The sequence below is a fragment of the Periophthalmus magnuspinnatus genome, chromosome 15, assembly GCF_009829125.3.
Source record: "Periophthalmus magnuspinnatus isolate fPerMag1 chromosome 15, fPerMag1.2.pri, whole genome shotgun sequence".
Taxonomy (NCBI): domain Eukaryota; kingdom Metazoa; phylum Chordata; class Actinopteri; order Gobiiformes; family Gobiidae; genus Periophthalmus; species Periophthalmus magnuspinnatus.
The window spans coordinates 28,465,839-28,487,700 of record NC_047140.1 but is presented as its reverse complement, the minus strand read 5'-3'; the positions used below and the strand labels follow the sequence as shown (position 1 = coordinate 28,487,700).

The window sequence follows — 21,862 nt, the reverse complement described above, 5'->3', positions numbered from 1 at the left end:
TGTCAGAGATGCCATTTGCTTAGTGAAACCACATTATGCTAATTGAGTGGTGTCTTGTGTCAGACTTGTGTGATTACTGAGCATGTAACCTTCTCGTGTTTGGCCCCCCTCACATCTTATCTTGTGTATTTGCTGTGCTATATACAGCAGGCCCTTGGCTGCAATTATTGCTAACATGCCGACTGCATTTTGCTCGGCGTGGACGAGCCGGCCTAATGGCCTCAGTTCAGGCTAACTGTGCTAATGCAGTCACATGTCTCCTCTAATGTGCAGCTGAGCTGTCTGGGGCTGGCCGTGCTTAAGAGGACACCGTCATTAATGGCATTTTAGGAACATTGTGTTTCATAATTAAACCCAAATTGTGTGAATGAAAAACCGGCCACAGATTTCTGTCCAGTGTTTGATCATGCTCTCTGTGAAGGGCCTGTATTTAATGATGGATAATGATTTGTATGGTATATGATGTTTGCTGAAACATTTATTCACAGTAAAGACCACATATGATGCAACCAAACAACTGTGTGTCAAAAAGAGGCCTGTTTGTGGTGAACTCTCCATTGGTTTGACACAGATGCTGTCACAGAGGCTTATTAATCTACAGGGACTTGACATTTTGCATGCCCAGGTTAATTGAGTAGTGTGGTATGTTGTGTGTTGTGAACTCAGATTAGCGAGCCTGTCTGCGAGTGCACTGTGGATGTGTGGGCTATTTGTGGGACTAACTGGTTCCTGTTGCCTAGTAACAGTGGAGGGTGTGTGTAGCCATCATGTCCGTGTGTCTGTGTTGTGCCGGTCTGTGAAGTATATGAGATTATCATAACCATCTCACAGTTACACTGGGTCTCCCTCAGAGCCGCTCATTAGCATAACGCTGTGAGGAGCCTGTGTGCAGCCGCTCCACTCTCACTTTCTCTCACACATCACAAGGGGACAGCATTTCATCCCTTTGGCTCCTCTTCTGTAACCTGCACTATCCAGCCACAAGGGGTCACAAGTCTGTCTGCTACACTGGACTTTGGGCCAGTACAAAGGGGTATAGTGTCAGACCAGTGTGTGAAGTACAGAGGTAAAATGCAAAGGGGAAAAAGCATTGAATTTTTGAATGTGCTTTTTGCAGTATTTTATTATTATTATTATTATTATTATTATTATTATTATAATTATAAACAAAACACCCAATACTCAAATTGCATGTTTTTGGGTAATTTTTATATTCCTTTCACATTTGTTTGATACTTCAACTTGTCAATTTAAAGCTTCATTCTGGCACATTCCTCTTCTTGCCTAAATATACTTCTCTGATATAGATTCAAAATGCATTCTGATTATTTTTATAGGAACACTCTCTAAGTTAAAAACGATATATCCATTTTTGTCAACAGCCTACTGCTGTTGGACAGCACTACACATGCACATAATTAAACAAAATAATAATAAAAATAACATATTAGTAAACTGATCTATTTGTCTATTAGCCGAGTTGGGGGGAGCTCAGAATGTAAGAAAAAGCTTGGGGGGGCTGTTGAAACAAAACAATTGGATAATACAGTGTTATATTATAGTCTTGTAGTGGTTCCCAAAGTATTTGTGTAGCCGTCCAAAGTAGCGTCATGTTTCCTTGTATCTGAGCGGTGTTTGACTGGGTTCAGCCGGGAGCACGTCTGCCTGTGAAGCTGGCAGACGGACTTGTCGGTTGGACACTGAGAAGGCGAGAGGGATCTGGCTGCAGACCTCCACCCAGCGGACATGCCAAAAGACCGCCAAAGTCTGAGATTTCCTGACTGTATTTTAAATGTAATATTACACAAGTTGTTTTACACTAACGACAAGCACAAACCCCTTTCCTAATCTTTAACCGGACACAGGGACTACGGCAAAACACAGGGACAAACTATGTAATATATCTGTGCTATTTACTCCTCTGTACATGTTTTAAATGGCTAATTTCTTTACTCCAGCAGAGTACAACAGAGACGAGCTACTTTATTTCAAATTAGAACATTTTTGTTTGAAATGTGTTGGTAATTTAAATGAAGCTCATAAATTATCACCTTCAGTAATCTTTAATAATGGACTAAGGCAATAACTGATAAGAGGTGTGATTAAGTCTCTTACTAAATAAACAAATGAAAAACGGTGAGGGACACGAGGGTGGAGGTGCATCCTGGGAGGTCTTTCACAATAAGCACTATATCGACTTATCGTTCAGTACATGAAAGCTGGAACAATTTATTTTGGTGCTCAAAGTTTATCATGTGAACAGTTTATTTGGAAAAGTGGGGAGAGTTTGGGGATTTTATGTTGTAATACGATAAAATTTGTGTTTAAAAGTGTATTATTGTTTCCTTCTGCTATTTATTTGTTGGGGTCTCTGTAACAATATATTGTGCTTCAAAATGTGTTATGGTGACAGTTTGGTGGAGGTCTGCATTGGCCTATCACGATATCGACTTATCATTCAGTAAATCATCGCTGGAACAATCTATTTTGGGGCTCCCCATTTTTACAGAGAATGACATTTGGGTTATTTTTGTTGTAATAAAAATCGATCTGAGCTGTATAAAGCAGAATAAATGACTTCTATGGCTAATTATTGCTTCACTCTGCTATTTACCTGTTGCAGCTCAGGGCTTTTTGTCTATTTAATACAAGATAACCAAAGTAAATCACTTTTATTGTATTGTTTAGTGCAGTATATCTCAAAATATCATGCTTCATAGTTGTAATGGTAACAGGCTTACATTCTGGTGGAGGTCTGTGGGTGTAGACCTCCATCCACAGGACCTTCCCCCAGACTCTTGGATCTTAGAGCACAAGAGCCTAACCTACCCACTTGGCACTTTCACACAGTCCACACTGGAGCAGCTGTGGTTGTTCTGATGGTTGATACTGGAAGAATCAAAAGTTTGCATCCCGTCAACCATAAAAACCCGTACAACTGTCGCTGCAGAGAGATTGATGAATTAACACAGTCTGTGAAGCAGCTCGGCCTATAGCACCTTTTGTACCATTACACCTCTCCTGAAATGGTGGGCTTTTGTTGACAACTGCATTTTAATAAGTTAATCTGCCAATAAAAAGAGAGTGCCATTCCAGTTGTTGGCTGCCTTTTACTCCCACACAGAAACGAGACGCTTTGTTTAATTTTTATGGAAGCTGCTGAGCGTACTAGCAGGTAATAAATCCTCTCGGGCGGTTTGCGGTAGCTCGAGTGTTCTGATACAGACTTGTGACCTCTGCCGCAAACAAGAAAAAATGGCGTCTGATAAGGACTAGGACATGGGACGATATTGAAAATTGGTGTCATGATTATCATGGCCAAAATAATTGTGATTAACTATAATATTATTAATTATTACTGACAGTTTAAAAATGTTCTGGATATGAATAATTATAATTTTAATATTATGAATAAGTTCCCTGTTTAAACAGCAGAGAATATTATGGCTGAGCAGGGCCGTCAACTGAAATTTGGGGGTCCAGGGCAATAAGCCTCACATGGGCCCCCTCTAATGCAAATTAATAGGAAGAGGGTCCAATTCTGGGCCCCTAATACCTTGGAGCCTGGGACAGCAGACCCCTTTGTCCCCCCCGTCGACTCCTCTGTGGATAAGTTGTTGTTTTCTGCACGTTCTAGTGATGGAATGATGATCATCTTTGTTGGAGATTCTCACGATTGCATAAAAAAAACCCTTGAACGATTGTCAACCCTTTTTATCAAGAGGGTTGACCATGATCGTTCAATCGTTCCAATAAAGACCAGTGCTGGAGTCACGAAATAAGTTGTTATGGTTCACTTGTGACTAAATCTTGTGTTCGACCATGTTTGAATCAAAGATCAGCTATGATTTTTATTTTTTTCATTTTGAATAAACCATCTCTACCCTTGTGTGTGAATCTCTGATGTAAACATGAGGCACAAACTAGAATATTTCGATCAGGATCATGGAGGATTACAACAGGTCCATTTGGGAGTGATTTTACTTAAGATTTTACTATGGCAAAGTTTTAGGTTTAAAATTTTACTTCCTGGTTCGAAATTATGACATCACACTGGGAATTGCATAAATGTTACCTAGCAACCATATTGTATACTGGGCCAAAACTCCTCTAATGGAGATAGAAATTATTATTTTAGTTAGAAAACACATTTATTTTGTTGAAATAATAATGTTTAAAGTGTCAGAAAAATGTGTTTCTTACATGAAAGTAGCATTTTCCCTAGCCTGTCATGAATGTGTTTTAGAATTCATTGTCTACATGGTTTTTCTTCACTAACTGCTTCTTGATTGGTGTAAAAGTATGATTTATTTTTACAGCAAGTATTATTCCATCAACTTGTCACCTGTCGTGTGCACTTTAAGATGTCTTTTTACATATAAATGCATAGTTTACAAGCTCTTCTCTGTATAAATGGTGGTTGTCATGTCACACACACTTGAAAATACACGTCCCTCTTACACTGATGTTGATGTAACTGACAGTACTGCATACTCTGTGTTTAATGTGACTGGGTTTGAGTTTGGGTGGTTTGAAATTTATGAAGTTATACCTGGAGTTCATTAAACTTGTTTTTAACCAGAGCTGTATACTTTCTGGTAGAGCAAAATTGTATTACACAGTTGTCTAAAAAAGGCCATGCTCAACCGATCGTGATCTCATCCATGTGATAAGTGATACTTTGGTATCACTCTGGGGGTGTTCTACATTAGGGATGCACAAATCCAGATTCTGATACTGTAGCTTTAAACTAAATGAATTTCACCTCATGAACAGCAAAATATTTTTACAAGGTGAATACCTCATCTCTCTGTCTGTCTCGTCTCTGTCCGTGTGTCTGTCTCTCTTTCTGTCTCTCTCCCCCCTTGTATCTCTGTCTCTCTCCACCCTTATCTCTCTCTGTCTTTTTGTGTGTCTGTGTCTTTCTCTCTCTCTGTCTTTTTCTCTTTCCCCTCTTGTCTCTATCTTTCTCTTTGCCCTCTTGTTTCTCTTTCCCCTCTTGTGTCTCTGTCTTTCCCCTCTTGTGTCTCTGTCTTTCCCCTCTTGTGTCTCTGTCTTTCCCCTCTTGTGTGTCTCTGTCTTTGCCCTCTTGTGTGTCTCTGTCTTTGCCCTCTTGTGTCTCTCTGTCTTTGCCCTCTTGTGTCTCTCTGTCTTTGCCCTCGTGTCTCTGTCTTTGCCCTCTTGTGTCTCTGTCTTTGCCCTCTTGCGTCTCTGTCTTTGCCCTCTTGCGTCTCTCTGTCTTTGCCCTCTTGCGTCTCTCTGTCTTTGCCCTCTTGCGTCTCTGTCTTTGCCCTCTTGCGTCTCTGTCTTTGCCCTCTTGCGTCTCTGTCTTTGCCCTCTTGCGTCTCTGTCTTTGCCCTCTTGCGTCTCTCTGTCTTTGCCCTCTTGCGTCTCTCTGTCTTTGCCCTCTTGCGTGTCTCTGTCTTTGCCCTCTTGCGTCTCTCTCCGTCTTTGCCCTCTTGCGTCTCTCTCTGTCTTTTTCCCCTCTTGTCTCTCCCCGACAACTCACTGCACGGACTCATCTCGGCGCCTCTCCACCTGACCACCCACCCACCTTACACTCTTCCCTTCACTTTTACCACTCCACCTGTGGCAGACGTCTACACCCGACACCACTTAATATAAAAAAAGCCCTGCACAATAAAACCTACGAGAACTTTGTATCTACCCGTCTTTCCATTAGAACAGTTTCCATCGTATACATGGTGTCTTCCATTTCATCTTATCTCGTCCTTGTCTTCACATCAATGTTTTTCTGTTTTAGGGGGGGCAATAAATCGACAACCGCCCTGACCTGGATTCACCATAACTCCCCCATTGTCCCGTGTCTGTTTAGATGAATCGATAGCCGGCGGGGTTATTTAGGATCCCAGATTAGGCTCTTACAGTAGTAGATGGTGGTTGGCTAATAATCACCTGACTGTGTGAATGAGCTTATAGTGTAATTAACAGCGTACCCATTGTTGAAGCAGACAGCAGATAGTCTGATGGCACAAGGACAGAAGGGATGTAAGTAGGTTTGTCTTTATAAATTGGATTTTTTTGTAAGTTGAATTTTGTGTGAGTTTTCTGGCCGGTAGACGCTATTTATTAGTTAATTATTTGCACTTTTATAGTCACTTTTGTCACTTATACTTACACTTTTCCCCGTTTTTTTTCTAAGATGGCAAAAGGAAAAATTCACTTCTGTCAACCGGACAAAGGTTTTAGAGTGAAGGCGTTTTGGCGCTCAACCAAGGCTTCCCTCGAAAACGAAAGCTTTTTTTGTATTTTCTTTCGCTGCAAATCACACCTGGACTAAATGGTGTCCGTGTAATCCCTCCAAAGGATATAATATTTCATTTTAAATTGTTAAATGCAATGAAAGTGGTTCGAAATGTTCTCTCTTCCGAAAACCCGCGAACAGCCGAAGCAGCAAAAGGCCAGAAGAAATGTAGTGTGTTTTGTTTTGTTTATGAATATAATTTTTTCTGTATATTTAAACATCACTTTGACAAACGTGAGTGCGATGTTTGTGTGTGTGTTTGTGCTGCTTCTAACGACAATACTGAAATTTGGTGGCAGATTACCATGGTTAAATAATTGCGATTAACGATTATATCATGATTATTATTGTTGCTGACAGTTTTAAAAAGTTCTGTATATGAATAATTACAATTTTAATATTATGAATAGGTTCCATATTTAAACATCTTTACTATCTTTGACGATTATCACGATTTATATAAAAAATGAACGATTATTATAAATTGTATCACGATCAACAATATTATTTGTTTATCGTTGTAACGTGTAATGAGGATTGAGCTGCGTTAAAAGGGACCGCCTGATTTGTGCTAATGTTTTGCATATCGTCTGATCCATATTTTCTTTGTTCTTTCTTTTGTCTGTGTGCAGTCGATGCTGATGAGATTAAGAGGCTAGGGAAGAGGTTTAAGAAACTCGACCTAGATAACTCTGGCTCCCTCAGCGTGGAAGAGTTCATGTCTCTGCCCGAGCTGCAACAGAACCCGCTGGTCCAGAGGGTCATCGACATCTTCGACACGGACGGGAACGGAGAGGTGGACTTTAAAGGTGGGCACAGCTCTCGGCCGCTGTGGGCAGATCATGGCACTCTGGGTTAATGAGTTTAAATCTGATTAACGAGGATTACGCTCGCTGTGTTGACTGGTTTTTCAATGCAGTGCTGTAATGGTTTCATATTGGCTTCTGTTGGTTTAAAACGCAACTCAACACATTTTAAGTGACAGAACTAGTTGATACGTGACTGATTTAATGATATAAATGCACTTCTATATATATATATATATGTGTGTGTGTGTGTATATAGAGAGACAAATGTGTGTGTATTGGGAGGGATGTGTATATAGAGAGGGGGACAAATATAGAGGTATATAGGTGTATGTATAGACAGGTGGAGGTGTGTGTCTAGAGAGGGTGTGTGTGTGTGTCTAGAGAGGGTGTGTGTGTGTGTCTAGAGGGTGTGTGTGTGTGTCTAGAGGGTGTGTGTGTGTGTCTAGAGGGTGTGTGTGTGTGTCTAGAGGGTGTGTGTGTGTGTCTAGAGGGTGTGTGTGTGTGTCTAGAGGGTGTGTGTGTGTGTCTAGAGGGTGTGTGTGTGTGTCTAGAGGGTGTGTGTGTGTGTCTAGAGGGTGTGTGTGTGTCTAGAGGGTGTGTGTGTGTCTAGAGAGGGTGTGTGCGTGTGTGTGTGTCTAGAGAGGGTGTGTGCGTGTGTGTGTGTCTAGAGAGGGTGTGTGCGTGTGTGTGTGTCTAGAGAGGGTGTGTGCGTGTGTGTGTGTCTAGAGAGGGTGTGTGCGTGTGTGTATGTATAGAGAGGGTGTGTGCGTGTCTGTATGTATAGAGGGTGTGTGCGTGTGTGTATGTATAGAGAGGGTGTGTGCGTGTGTGTATGTATAGAGAGGGTGTGTGCGTGTGTGTATGTATAGAGAGGGTGTGTGTGTGTGTGTGTATGTATAGAGAGGGTGTGTGCGTGTGTGTATGTATAGAGAGGGTGTGTGCGTGTGTGTATGTATAGAGAGGGTGTGTGTGTGTGTGTGTATGTATAGAGAGGGTGTGTGTGTGTGTGTGTGTGTCTAGAGAAGGTGTGTGCATGTGTGTATGTATAGAGAGGGTGTGTGCATGTGTGTATGTATAGAGAGGGTGTGTGCATGTGTGTATGTATAGAGAGGGTGTGTGCATGTGTGTATGTATAGAGAGGGTGTGTGCATGTGTGTATGTATAGAGAGGGTGTGTGCATGTGTGTATGTATAGAGAGGGTGTGTGCATGTGTGTATGTATAGAGAGGGTGTGTGCATGTGTGTATGTATAGAGAGGGTGTGTGCATGTGTGTATGTATAGAGAGGGTGTGTGCATGTGTGTATGTATAGAGAGGGTGTGTGCATGTGTGTATGTATAGAGAGGGTGTGTGCATGTGTGTATGTATAGAGAGGGTGTGTGCATGTGTGTATGTATAGAGAGGGTGTGTGCATGTGTGTGTGTCTAGAGAGGGCGTGTGTATGTGTGTGTGTCTAGAGGGTGCGTGTGTATGTGTGTGTATGTATAGAGAGGGTGTGTGCATGTGTGTATGTATAGAGGGTGTGTGCATGTGTGTGTCTAGAGAGAGTGTGTGCATGTGTGTATGTATAGAGAGGGTGTGTGGGGGTGTGTATGTATATATGTATAGAGAGGATGTTGGTGTGTGTGTATATAAAGCGAGGGTGTGTGTGTGTGTATATATATGTATAGAGAGGATGTGGATGTGTGTGTGTATATATATAAAGCGAGGGTGTGTGTGTGTATGTATAGAGAGGGTGTGTGTATATATAAGAGGGGGACGTGTGTGTATAGACAGAGGGATGTATAGAGAGTTTTCATATTCTAAAATGTGATGATGTTCTACTCCCAGATGGGGCACAAAACGGCCACTATTCCCTGACGATTACACTTTACTTTGCCATGAAATATCCAAGAGAAATGATCAGGTTCAACATTTGTGAATTTACCTTTTAGAGACTTAGACCCAAGAACTCGCTGTGACGACACACGCCTGTGGTTTAACTGTATTCATTTTAGCCGCTCCCCCTTCATCTGTATTAAATATGATTGTCCTGTATTGATGGTTTTCAGATGACGTCACACACTCTGCAGGGGGATGGTATAGCGGGATAGTAACTTTTATTTCATGTGTAATCAGTCTGTTTTATTGGTAGGGCAATCATCTCGTAAACCCGTAGGAAACAATGATGATGTCATACACGTGTCTGTTCAAGTTTGTAAATGTAGTTTGGTGCAAATGCAGTTGACGGTTGGTAGAGTTGACGGCGTAGGATCCAAATTCTAAAACTGATTAATATTTGTATAATATATTTAGTGCTTTGACCAGTGGTGGATCATAACAAAGTAAAAGTACTGTACCTAAAGTTTCTATTTTAAGTAAAATTTTTAAGTGGATACTTTTTACTTTTACTCATAGAAAGTACAAAGTATTTTTTATGATTGTTTATGAACGTTTTAAAAATAAAGTATTTTCAGCAGGTCTCAGTGTCAGGAAACAAAATATACAAATAAAAATGCATCAATTCAACTGTTTCTGCTTCTGATGCTTTATAAGACCTCAAAATCTTTTACTTTATACTCTTAAAGTACATTTTTAAACAGGTACTTTCACTTAAGTAAACTTTTTTAATGTTTATTTTTACTTGAGGTTTTTTTTCTTCTTTTTTTTTGCTGCGACATCTGTAATTGTACTTAAGTAACAGAATTGAGTACTACTTCCACCGCTGGTTTTGACTGTTTAAATTTCCTCTTTTTCAGAATTCATTGAGGGAGTCTCACAGTTTAGCGTTAAAGGGGACAAAGAACAGAAGCTCCGATGTAAGTAACTTGCATCTACACATTAAATACCACAAAGAGTGAACAAAAGCTCACGGGAGAGGGGCAGCAGGTCACAGCAGCTCCTGAAAACCTCCTGAAACTTCACCTTTTTTAAAAACGGTAAAAGATCCACATTCTACATTCTCTCCATACAACTGCACAACAACTCTGTCATGTTTACTTGTGTATATATAAAATACTATAATTATGCCTTATTTGACACAGGTCTCTTGCTACTTTTGCTACTAATTTTGATTGTGTTCTTACCATTTATGTCTGCTCTTTGTTATTTTATTATATTGTGAAGTGTGTGCTACTGTGTCCAAATAATTCAGATTTGAAAGTAGTTTACAACAGTTATTTGTTTGTAGTCTGCACTGAAATTGAGCAAAGGATCATGGTCAGTGTCATTTGTTTTGTTGCAATAAAAGCTAAAAAACGGTGTAATAAAGTAAGGAATCTTATGAGATCTTTATAAGTCCCAATGTTATTAGGAGACATTTGATGAAACTATATCCCAGTATTTGAGTTATTGTTACATCCTGAGTAACAAATACATGAGTGGGGAGGGACACGTTTCAAGTTTGTGCAGTTGATACTTTAAGTGCTTAATTTTAAAGTAACAGGGAAACGTATTTTTCGAGGAGAAGCGTCAAGTCATCTCAAAAATTTAAATCCAGAGTCATTGATCTTCAAGTCGAGCCCAAAATCTTGGTACATTTTATCCAGACAAGTCTCAAGTCCTCAAAATAGTGACTCAAGTCTGACTCGAGTCCATGTCATGACGTGCAAGACCTCACCTCTGGTCTAAACGCTATAATACTGCGATTGTGTGAACTTCCTTCTATTCATATTCTTATTCTTGAGTAAATCCAAGCAGAAGGATTAGTTAGATCGATAAGTTTTACGCAGCACATCAGCAACACTAACTTTCCACCTGTGCTCTTCCCAGTCGCTTTCAGGATCTACGACATGGACAAAGATGGCTACATCTCCAACGGGGAGCTCTTCCAGGTGCTCAAGATGATGGTAGGCAACAACCTGAAGGACACGCAGCTCCAGCAGATCGTGGACAAGACCATAATAAACGCAGACAAGGACGGAGACGGCAGGATATCCTTCGAAGAATTCTGTGCAGTAAGTTCAAATGTTACTGACTTTAATAGTAATGCTAATTCTAACGAGGCCTCCCACAGTAATTATCATATCTACTTAAACGTAACAGACGGAACAATATATTTTAGGACCACTCATTTGAAGGTTGACGGTTCGAATCCCACTCTCGACATAAACATCATTGGTAGAACAGTCAGATCGAGTGACCCAAAGGTTAGCGGTGTGATCCTAGCTCCCACAGTTGAATGCTGTGGTTGTGTCCTTGGGCAAGACACATAACCTACCTCACCCCCAGTGTCTGTGAATCGTTGAGTGGTTCCTTGATGTAAAGTGCTTTGAGTTCTTTCAAGGTGGAAACGATTTGAGCGTCTTCTATTAGCTAATGCCAAAGTGTTCATCTGGCGTTGTATTTTTAATTGGTATTATAAATTTACTAAAACTATCTACTTTATGACACTTACACAGTCTCTCTACAACAGGCAAATCCCAGTAGGAATCTTACTTTAATTTTTTCTAGCACATTTCAAACTTTTATTGTGACTCCCCTGCTGTGCGAGCTTCCCTTTGGCTACGTGCCTGCTGAGTCTTTCACAAACTGTATTTTATCTCTACAACTACCATTTAAACTGTCAAATAATCCTGCGTTAAAGGTCCTGAATTATGCGAAATTGACTCTTGTGAGCTTTAAGGCACGTTATGTTGTTGGCTCATCAAAAACATAGCTGGAGTTGTGTTTTGCTTCATTCACAGATGTTTGAGTAACACTTAATTATTAGTGTTTCTACCTCTGCAAAGCTCAAAATTCTCTGTTCCATCTTGTGATGTCATGAAGCGGTAGTTTTTAAGTGAACACCTACCTTTTATGTTTAGTTCTGTAGGGATCGGTAATTCCAGGGCTGAAATTAACCAAATGATTCTTGTGAATGTGTGTGGAGCTTGAACACGCAGTGGAGCAAAAACAAAACACAAAATCACAACTCCAGGTCTGTTTGTGATGAGGAAATATTATAACTTAGATCAGAAAATAGTGTAAAATGAGCCATTTAAACAGAAACACGCAGTAAAACAGCCTAGTGTAAATCTGAAAAGGCGTGGGAAGAGTGGGAAGAGCATTTGAGATTAAAAAAAAAAAAAATCTATTAACCTGCCCACCTCTCTACCAAACACTTCCCTGTAAGACGTATTCTCAGCCTGCAGTAGTAATCTGTAAACATTTTCGGTGCTGCAGTGCTCTCTGTCGCATTGTGGGATTCTTCACCACCAGGAAATCATATCTGCCCCATAACAGAGTTCATTTAAACCACATTAGAACTGTTAAGCCTCTGCCTGCTCCAAATATTCAATTGAGGCAGTTTAAACTAGTTTCCCTGCGGTTTGCTGTACCTCAAGTGTCTGCTTCTGCCCGGAGGAGTTCAGGGTAAATTTGATTATACGGTTCCTGGCTGTATATTATGCCTTAGTGAAACTTCTAACTTGATTTGCAGAGTTCTAGTGCATTCAGAGGAGTAAAGACTCGTGAAGACGGTGGCACTTTAAGAGCTTTTACTTGCATGGGACACAACATGGATTTGAAAGGAAGAGATAAACCTGTCACGATAATTAATATATCGACTTATTGTTCAGTATATGAAGCTGGAACAATATTTTTGGGGGGTCAGTATTCACCATATGTACTTTTTCTTTGTGCTAATGGGAAGTTTTTGGTTATTTTTTGGCTGTATGTTTAGATTTAAGCTGTAAAATGTTGAATTAATCACTTCTCTGACTCATTACAGATGCAAACTAACGACTAAAGTGGTTCATTCTGCTGTTTATTTATTGCAGCGCATGGTTTTGAACAATATTGTAGGTTTAGAATAGTTTTTGTGGTTCAAATCTGCTCTTGGGTAGCATAAATGAGTTTCAGTATTTTTGTTTATCGTCTATATTTACTCCATCGTTACAGCAAATTTTAAAATGCGTTTTTTTGTGACAGGCCTAGGGAGAGAACACATAAAAATGGGAGTTTGAGGTAGAAGATCGGATGTAATGTAGAGGTTATTATGAGGACTTGACTTGGTGAGAACATCTTGGTGAATTGCAGATTTATGGGGAAGCCCAATTTGCAGTTTTCAGTTTTATGCAGAGAATGTGACACACAAACGTTGAAAGGTTTGGTCTGTGTGGTCAGAGTTGTGGTTTTGTTCATTGTCATTTTGTAAGTTCATTTTTAGTCTTGTAGAGGAACGCGCCAAACGGCTTCTTCACATTCCCTGGGGGTGTGATGCTAACCGTAGGCACTGCTGTGTCTGAAGCTCTAGTTTTAGACTTTATGGCCAGATTGTGTTTAAACAAAGCTCAGATTAAAGAGGTGACTTGGCACAAATCAGCTCACCTGTTGTTGTAGTTCAAGCTGTTAAACCAGTCCCTCTCAAAGAACATTACAGCCACAAGCTAGCTAGCGTTAGCTGACAGTTTTTCGGTTAGTCACTCACCTTTTTGTTGAAAATCAAACTCTTGAACGCTTGGGTTGATCACAGGCTCTTGAAAATGTGCAGTTTATGGTCGTGTTTTACTCAATTTTTTATTTTTTCTTGAGTTTTCAGACTATATTTCAACTTTTTTTGGGCATTGTGTCGCTAAGTATCAATATCATGAGTACGTGGCATGTTTTGCTTCTGCTCTACACAGTGTGGTGCAGCTGGGATGGTAACGCGGGGTTCCTTTTACAGATCCATTATATCTGCGTTTCTCCAAAGCCACATTGTGTCGCCCACAGTTTTCTCCCTGAATCAAAGACCGCACAGTTAGAACGAGGCCCACTTCTGACGGCCGCATCTCCAGGGCCCTGATCTAAAAAGCGGCTTGTTCTTCTGGGAGAGTATTTTCAGGATGCCACAGGAGAACACTGGACCCTGTTTTAACACGGCACTGTTAAGGCACTTCAAAGCAAAGTGACTCACACAGTTTGGGTCATCCCTGATATCAGCATTGCATAAGAAGGGAGCTGCAGCAAGTGTCTTTTAAAATAGGGCCTAATAGGGTTTATAAAGATAATACCAGTTGGTTTCATGTAAAGTCAGGTCATTTTAAAGTGAAATGAAGTGGAGAACTCTATAGAAGGCTTGATTGCTCTGGTTGAATAGGGTTGGTTGGGGCACAGACTGACCTAGGTGAGGGTTTATAATCTTATGACCCCAGGAAACCCCATGGATTATGCTTTCACTAAGAATATACCTGATGTCACAGTTTTTTCACCATCAGAAATGTAAAGCACACATACATGCTGTTGCTGATGATGGGACGTTTGGCCACATGATTAATAATAACTTTTTTAAACTAGGACATTTTTGAAAGGTTTGAAGAGACTGCATTTAACACTTGCACCAACCAAATGAACTAGCAGCAAATGCGTGTAGTGAGTGTTATTCATACTGTATATTGTGTGTCCAGGTGGTGGGAGGTCTCGATATACACAAAAAGATGGTGGTGGATGTGTGAGCGCCCCCTGCTCGCTGCGTCCCTGCCCCTTCCTCCTTGACACTCGCTTTCTCCACCATCTCTGAAGATCTGCTCAAGACGTCCGGCAAAACGCTCTGTGTAACTTAATGGAAGTATTCTCTCGTTCTTTCTTTTCTCTGTGAAGCCACTTTTTTCTTTCAGAAAAACCACAGGCCTCGTGAAGCCAACTTCAAAGTGTTATTGGACTGTCTAATCCTCTCAATAACCCGGTCGTAGCACTTTAAGAGACTGAAGGACATCCATGTGTCTGCTGCAGGAGCATCTGACTTTGGATGAGGGGGGAGAAAGTGGGGAAATGGGGGCTCAGTGAAGAGGCTGGTTGGCTTGTTCATATTTCATCCTTTCTTTTTTGTTAATTGTTATTTTTGGTATTTATTTTTGTTGTCTTTTATAAAGAATAAAAAATAAGTATATCTGTGGTTGTCTCGTGAGGGGGAGTGTATAGTAAATCAACACTTGACTTACAGTACAACTAGAAAGTAGGGTATGAAGTGCCAACCAGAACATATCCAGAACCAGTCCAAGTAATTAACCAATTTCTGCCGCTGACACTTCCAACCGTCACCACACACAAATCTAAATTCAATTTTTTTTCTGACATATTTGGTCTTCTGTTTTTACCTGTTTGGATTAGAACAGCAACGCTTCCAGTCACACTCGGCAAAGCAACACATGATAGGTTTCTTTTTGTAATACGTTTAATAGTTTTATTTATACTTAACATGTTTATATTGTTGGAGATTATCCTTGTTTGTCGTTATGGATTTATAGATAGATATGCCAAGAAAATGTCTTTCCAAAATTATTTGTGGCTGCAACTGATTATATGGTTTACTTGTGTTTCAAAGAATTTTGCATTTGTGCATCCACAAGACAATCTTAAGTAATAGCTCTGCGTTCTTGTTAACTAACTCTTGGCTTGATGATTTTTTTTAAGCTAAATGCAGGTGCTGGATGATGTGGACTTGGCTAGGAACCTATAAAATGTGTGAATATACACTGTTTGTGCAAGTTTATAGCAATTTAAGAGACTTCTCTGAAGGCAGCGTTTTTTAAGCAGTATACATTTGCTTTATATGAGCCTTTGAATTCATACATCTCTCAGTCCAAAGCAGGATGATACTTTACGTACACAGAAAGACCTAATACTAAATGTTAGCATGGGCCCTGTTTCACTAAGGAGGTTCTTAACTCAGACTGACAACTCGGTTTTCTGTTTCACTAAACAGGTTTTTGAGCAGACTAAGAAAACTCAGAGATGGTAATCCCAGAGTTTAGCAGATGACATAAGACTTTATCAGTGGATCTCAGAAAAGAGGATTCACCATGACAACGGTACACCATCTTAGAGGGACAGGACGGGACAGGACAGGGCGGGGCGGGGTTATTTTAAAAGAAATGTGGAGCAGCTCATTGTTTAATCAGTTTATCATGTTTTTAATATTTAATTTTAAATCATTTTTTAAAAATTTAAAATCTTTTTAATTACAATTTTTAACTAATCTAAAATGTTGGGTGTTGTGTAGCTCATTAAGCTTAATTAAAAAGTATAAATGAATGCAAGTCAAATTAGAATTAAAGCCTTCTTACGTGGTACTGGTCGATCTGTGGCTGTCCAATCAGAGCTCTCCTTTTGGAGGAGACTGGTTAAATTCAGGGTTAGAGGAAAAAAACTGAAAACTTTTCAGGGTTAAGTCTGAGTTTGGACTAAACCTGCTTCTTGAAACGGGGCCGTGATCAGTGTGCAGTGGGGTAGACTGTATATGTTAATTTTATTTTTTTATTTTATTGTGTACATTTCAAAAGTTGGCTTCTTCTCCCACTTATAGCCTGTCACAATCACCTCATTTTCTCCCCCTCCCTCCCACTACGACAAACGGGGAGAAACTAAACATGAATTTAACCAAATTTTGATTTAGAAGGGAAACCGCTTCCTACTCTAAATGACTTTGGGATAGCTTTTTGAGGATGTTTTCAGTCCAAGATATGAATCTGGAGTGCCCCGTTGTCCCTTATCCCAAAGCTCTGCACGGCTTGGGCCTCCCTGTGCTTGCATGACATGAAATATATTTTTTGTTGTGCATGTAGATCAATTTTTGAAATAATCCTCTTGTTTACACATGAATGGTGATGTTAATATATTTAAAATTTAATGGTATACAATATGGATGTTGCCAAACTTTGGTAAATGTACACATATTATGAGAGGTAATCCAAATGAAATGAACTTCATGTAACTTTTTGTATTTTAACAGGGTCAGTGAGATGCTTCTATTCCAGTAAAGTTGCATATCTGATCCTGTCTCAAACTGCCACACACTGTACTCAGCTTAAAGGGGAAATTTGATGTTTATTTTTCTTTCTTTTGTATATAAATATTTGTTAACTGCAGTTCTGGCTCTCTGTTCTCTGTATAGTTCAGACCGCGCTATAGTTTGTAAGTGCTTTTTTTCTGAGGGACTTGGGATCTTTTTAGTTTGTGTGGGGATATGAACAATTTTCAGTTTGAGAACCTTTTATTTTCCTTTTCTGCATGCTGCATCTTATGCTGTGGGACTGTTGGAAACTTGATACTGTATGAAAATTAAAATTTAAATAAACTTTGAAATGTTGGAAGTTCATAACATTGTAAGATTTATTTATTTACATATCACTTGATGCTCACTGTGTAAATGTAAACGTAAGTGTCATTAAATCCAGCTACATATTAGGTAGGGATGCACCAATCCAGCTTTTTCAGTTCCGATACTGATGTTGATACTCCAGCTTTAAGTATCTGCTGATATCAACCGATACCAGTGCAGAGAATCAAAATTATATTTCCTTTGAATCAGATTTCTTATTTTATTTTTCTTTGAATGTGTTCTGTAGCTGTTAATTATCTCAAGTAACAACAGAATAACTTAGTCTCATAATGTTTGAACTTTATTTATACATTCTGAATCAATTATGGCCAGTAAATACTCCAATTACATAAATTTATATGCCCAATCGGCTCAACAGATATTTTGAAGCTGATACTCGCTTCAGCAAAATTTTCAGTATCAGATCGGTGCATCCCTAATATCAGGCTTATATGTAGGGCCTGGAAAGTGTTGCCAACAGCGTAAAGGTCTTCACAGATGAGAAATCCACCAGTGAGCGGAAGGCACATCGACGGTAACAGATCGATGTTCAGAACCGCTCTGCCGTCCTGCTGGCCACCACTCTGATATTGCCATAGACCTTTGAAGGTGGACTTCCTGTGGGGGACAAAAGTGTTGAAAGGTCATTTCACATCAGTTTGACATCAGCTCTAGCAGCGCAAATGCTCAAGAACTAAAATACAAAATCTTACCTAATATCAAATTACAAATAGCTGTTCTTGCCATTTTGATGTTTTGAAAAGACCCCAATATGTGAACTTTCCTATGAGGAGAAAACATATACAGTTACTTTTACGTCACTGGACACACAAGGCAAAAGAAAAAACTAAAACTTACGTGTCAGCTAATACAATACGTGTCTTTGTGACATTTTCAATAGTGAATTTTGTTTTTCCACCTTTCCCTGCTATTCTCCCTATTGCTCGAGATAAGTGGTCTCCCTTCAGAGGTTTCACTGTAAAAACAAAGTTGTTTTTAAATCTTCTTTTCTTTGCAAACATACAAAAGTATCAGAACAAAGCAAAGATATAAATTACAATATTATTACCATCTGTGACGTCAAAGCTCTCCAGGAACAGCTCATCTAATCTGATGAGAGCCAAGGCATCCTGCAGAGAAAACAAAACAAAGTGTTACGTATTCTTATTATTATAAATCACCTGCCAATCAAACAAAGTACAGATGTCATTTTCTTACTTCAACTTGAAATCCAAGAACAAATGCTTTAACAAAATCTGATGCCTTAGTCAAAGCAGCTATGTCCTGTGTCTCTTTGCATGTCTGAAAAAAATATTATAGGAATTCAAATGCCATGGCACAGCAAAGGTAATCCAGCAAATGTTCTCCATATTACAACTTACTTTGATTTCAACATTTCTAGTTTTCAGGTTGAATCTGACTTGCAGCTGTAGATTTTCAACAATAGGGGTAAAGATCTTGAGCCAGTTCTCCTTCAGAGGGGTGTATCTGTGAGCTGGTACTGCAATTTTACGCATATCGTCTGGTCCCTGGAACAGATGAACAAATATGTTTTCATTACAAAGAAACAAACGGGTCTGTGAGGACTTACACAGGCATAAGACAGAATAAAACGTTGCTATAATACAGTTATCATTAGAACTATTAAGAGTAAATCATTGATAATATGCAAGTGTGCTGTGAACAGGTTAAAAAAAAAGACCTTTTAAAGTCCATACAGCGCATGCGCATTACACTAAAACACTAAAACGACCTCCATTATCGGTTATTATTATGACAGCAAAGAGACATGACAACATTAACCTCCTTACCCTCAGCTGATCGCCAGAGATTGGTGGAAACTGCGGTCTCTTGCTCGCCACGGAGTCAGCTGTGTCCATGTCTACTCCATCTTGTTCTCGTTTCCTTTTTTGCGTCTTTTTAGACTTTACTTTGGTGAAAGACTCCGACTCCTCTGTATTCCCTTCGGTCGCAGCTTTCTCACACTCTGTACTTTTATCCAAATCCATAGTTGCCTTTGATTTCAAGGTTTTAAATCCCCAAATTACTCAGATAAGACTGTAAACGAGAGGAGCACGGGGATCCTCGTGCGAGTGAAAGGACCGTTACAGCTACCTTACCGCTGCCTGTTACTAAAAATGATAAATGTGAAACAGAATTAATTGCTGACTTCAGATCATCTTATAAGGGAAATTTAACACTTAAATTTGTATGTAGTTATTTTTTTGTTATTTTAAAATATGTTAAATCGTCATTTTAGCTATCATTTCTATACAGGCATATCTTGGGCAGCTATTTTTCAGCAGTTGGGTCTTTAGACGTCATATGTTTTGGCAGTGAGAGTTGGCTGTGAAATGCTATAGATATCTATGTCACATTTCCTGATAATTTCTTCATTCTTTAGCATATTTTTTGCAAAGATTTAACAGCTAAAATATGTCCTCGCCTCTAGCAAAACCACAGATAATTGCGCATATACAGAAAAGTTTAAACTACACGGTCTTTGACTCTAAATGGATACCGTGCAGCGCCAAGTTTGTCTGTTTGGGTAACTTTGCCAGAGGAACTGGTGTGATGCAGATTTATGAAGTTCAACATGGAGAAGCTCAACTTGTGAAGGAGGTAAAATGCGTTTTGTTTGACAATTTTGCGAATTTGTTGTCTGTACAAACGTTAGCAAATAAGTTAACTGTAGAGGAATATTTACAAAGGTCTCATCTGGTTTGGGCTCGTTTCCATAGCAACAGGAAACAAAGCTGTCTCCCATAGACCGCGTGCTCTCTCCTATGCTCTGTCATTTAGTTTAATGTCATTTTATTTCACTTTTACTCTTTTGTTTTGTGATGTTGTTGAACGTTGTGTAGGTAGAGAAACCAAAGCCTATAAAATGTGGTACATATGGAGCCACATCACTTCAGCAAAGGCACATAGCAACGGGAGATTTTGATGGAAATCTCAACATATGGTAAGCAAATCCTCATATTTGATTTAGCTCTTTATTCTTCCCATTTATAACATCAATTTGTTTGTGTATGTTTGCTCTCATCAGGAATCTGGAGAGTCCCGAAGTGGCAGTTTACTCAGCTAAAGCCCACAAAGAGATAATTAACTGCATTGATGGAGTTGGTGGTTTAGGGATTGGTGATGGAGCACCAGAGATTGCCACTGGAAGCAGAGATGGTGAAAGATAATTTAGTCCCAAAACATGAACATAATACATAGAATAGTTTTATAACATGTTTTTTTTGGTTGTCAGGAACTGTTAAGATTTGGGATCCTAGACAAAGAGATACACCTGTTGCCAACATGGAGCCTATAGAGGGAGAGACCAAGCGGGACTGCTGGACGGTTGCATTCGGTATGGCATTTTTGTTTTGAGGTAAAAGTCCAACAGTGCAATGGGAATGGTTGATAGCTTTGTTGTGATGTGCATTGTTCAACTTTATATTTAGGGCATGCCTTTAATGACCAGGACCGCTGTGTTTGTGCTGGTTATGATAATGGAGACATAAAACTTTTCGACCTGAGAAACATGTCTCTACGATGGGAGACCAACATTAAGAATGGGGTAGGATGTTAATGTTCTAAATTGCTTTAATATTTGGTTTAATTAAATAATGCTTTACACCTCAGTTAAGTATGTTTTTGTCCAAAAACCTGGTCCTACATTTACCTTATTTAACGCTTTCACTCTCACCTCATATTTAGGTGTGCTGTGTAGAGTTTGACAGAAAAGACATAAACATGAACAAGTTGGTGGCGACTTCACTGGAGGGAAAATTTCATGTTTTTGACTTGAGGACACAGCATTCTACCAAAGGCTTTGCATCCGTTTCTGAAAAGGTAATGGATTTATGCCAGACAGATGTTTGGCCCTCTTGTACAGTGTATGTGTTGTTATTTAAGCTGTTATTTAAGCGATGTAACACTGGTATACTGCTTTCACACTTGGAAACATTTGACATATATTTGCTCAGTGTTCTCTATGGCTTTGTACTCCCATTTTTCAGTTTTAGGTAGATAATTTATTCATTCATTCTTTTTTCTAGGCTCATAAATCAACAATTTGGCAGGTGAAACATTTGCCCCAGAATCGGGACATTTTTATGACAGCTGGAGGAGCAGGAAACTTACACCTTTGGAAGTAGTAAGTAATGTTTATTTAATTCAAGTATAATTCCAATAGTCACATGAAATACAGGTTGGTTGTATTGTGTGTTCTTCTACAGTGAGTATCCAGCTCAGAGAAGTAAAAAGGACTCTGATGGTGTAGACGTTGGTGTTGCTGGAACAGTCAATCTGTTGCAGAACGTGACACTGTCCACTCAGCCAATCGCCAGCCTCGACTGGAGCCCCGACAAACAGGGTCTGTGTGTGTGCTCCAGCTTTGACCAGTGTGTCCGAGTCCTCATTGTAACAAAACTCAATGTGGTGTAAGACTAGACTGTACAAATACATATACCAGTGTATTACTTTGGGTCAAGACCAACCTTCACATTTTTACACAACACCCTTATTCAGAAGTAATATTGCAGGAAAGGCATAAAAACATGTTCTACATTCGCCAATGGTATTTGTGCAGTCTTTATGAAGTGGTATTTTGTGTTATAGGATTTTGTGTTGAGTACCATTCAAGCCTTCATGTAAGTTATAATGACATTTATTTGTTGAAATTTTATATGATTTTTAAAAAATAAACATTTATGAAGATAAAAAAACAATGTGGAGAAGTTTTGTTTATGTGCTGAAAA

General features: G+C 39.4%; 3 protein-coding genes across 4 annotated transcripts in view; 2 read left to right on the top strand and 1 right to left on the bottom strand.

Moving 5' to 3' along the window:
* ppp3r1a (protein phosphatase 3, regulatory subunit B, alpha a) overlaps positions 1 to 16,265 on the top strand; it is a 30,132-nt gene extending 13,867 nt beyond the window's left edge. The window contains exons 3-6 of the mRNA XM_033979810.2: positions 6,898 to 7,074; positions 9,811 to 9,870; positions 10,823 to 11,007; positions 14,419 to 16,265. Of these exons, the coding sequence (XP_033835701.1) occupies positions 6,898 to 7,074; positions 9,811 to 9,870; positions 10,823 to 11,007; positions 14,419 to 14,466 (470 nt within the window). The 3' untranslated portion in view covers positions 14,467 to 16,265. The remainder of the gene's footprint in view (positions 1 to 6,897; positions 7,075 to 9,810; positions 9,871 to 10,822; positions 11,008 to 14,418) is intronic.
* Positions 1,373 to 19,211, bottom strand: pno1 (partner of NOB1 homolog). 2 transcript variants are annotated; one of them, XR_008648966.1, is made up of 8 exons: positions 18,923 to 19,179; positions 18,494 to 18,640; positions 18,330 to 18,413; positions 18,181 to 18,241; positions 17,970 to 18,087; positions 17,825 to 17,895; positions 17,596 to 17,729; positions 1,373 to 1,386 (listed from the first exon to the last, which is right to left on the bottom strand). XR_008648966.1 is itself a non-coding variant. In XM_033979808.2 (7 exons), the coding sequence occupies exons 1-7, from the start codon at positions 19,118 to 19,120 to the stop codon at positions 17,662 to 17,664; spliced, it is 747 nt and encodes a 248-aa protein (XP_033835699.1). In that variant the 5' UTR covers positions 19,121 to 19,211; the 3' UTR covers positions 16,258 to 17,661. The 2 variants fall into 2 exon arrangements, 1 of the variants encoding a protein (XP_033835699.1); XM_033979808.2 differs by lacking the exon at positions 1,373 to 1,386 and having other exon boundaries at positions 16,258 to 17,729; positions 18,923 to 19,211.
* On the top strand, positions 19,193 to 21,822 carry dnaaf10 (dynein axonemal assembly factor 10). The gene is made up of 8 exons (XM_033979807.2): positions 19,193 to 19,733; positions 19,976 to 20,076; positions 20,161 to 20,291; positions 20,368 to 20,469; positions 20,564 to 20,679; positions 20,820 to 20,954; positions 21,161 to 21,258; positions 21,341 to 21,822. The coding sequence occupies exons 1-8, from the start codon at positions 19,548 to 19,550 to the stop codon at positions 21,546 to 21,548; spliced, it is 1,077 nt and encodes a 358-aa protein (XP_033835698.1). The 5' UTR covers positions 19,193 to 19,547; the 3' UTR covers positions 21,549 to 21,822.
* Positions 21,823 to 21,862: the final 40 nt, after the last annotated feature.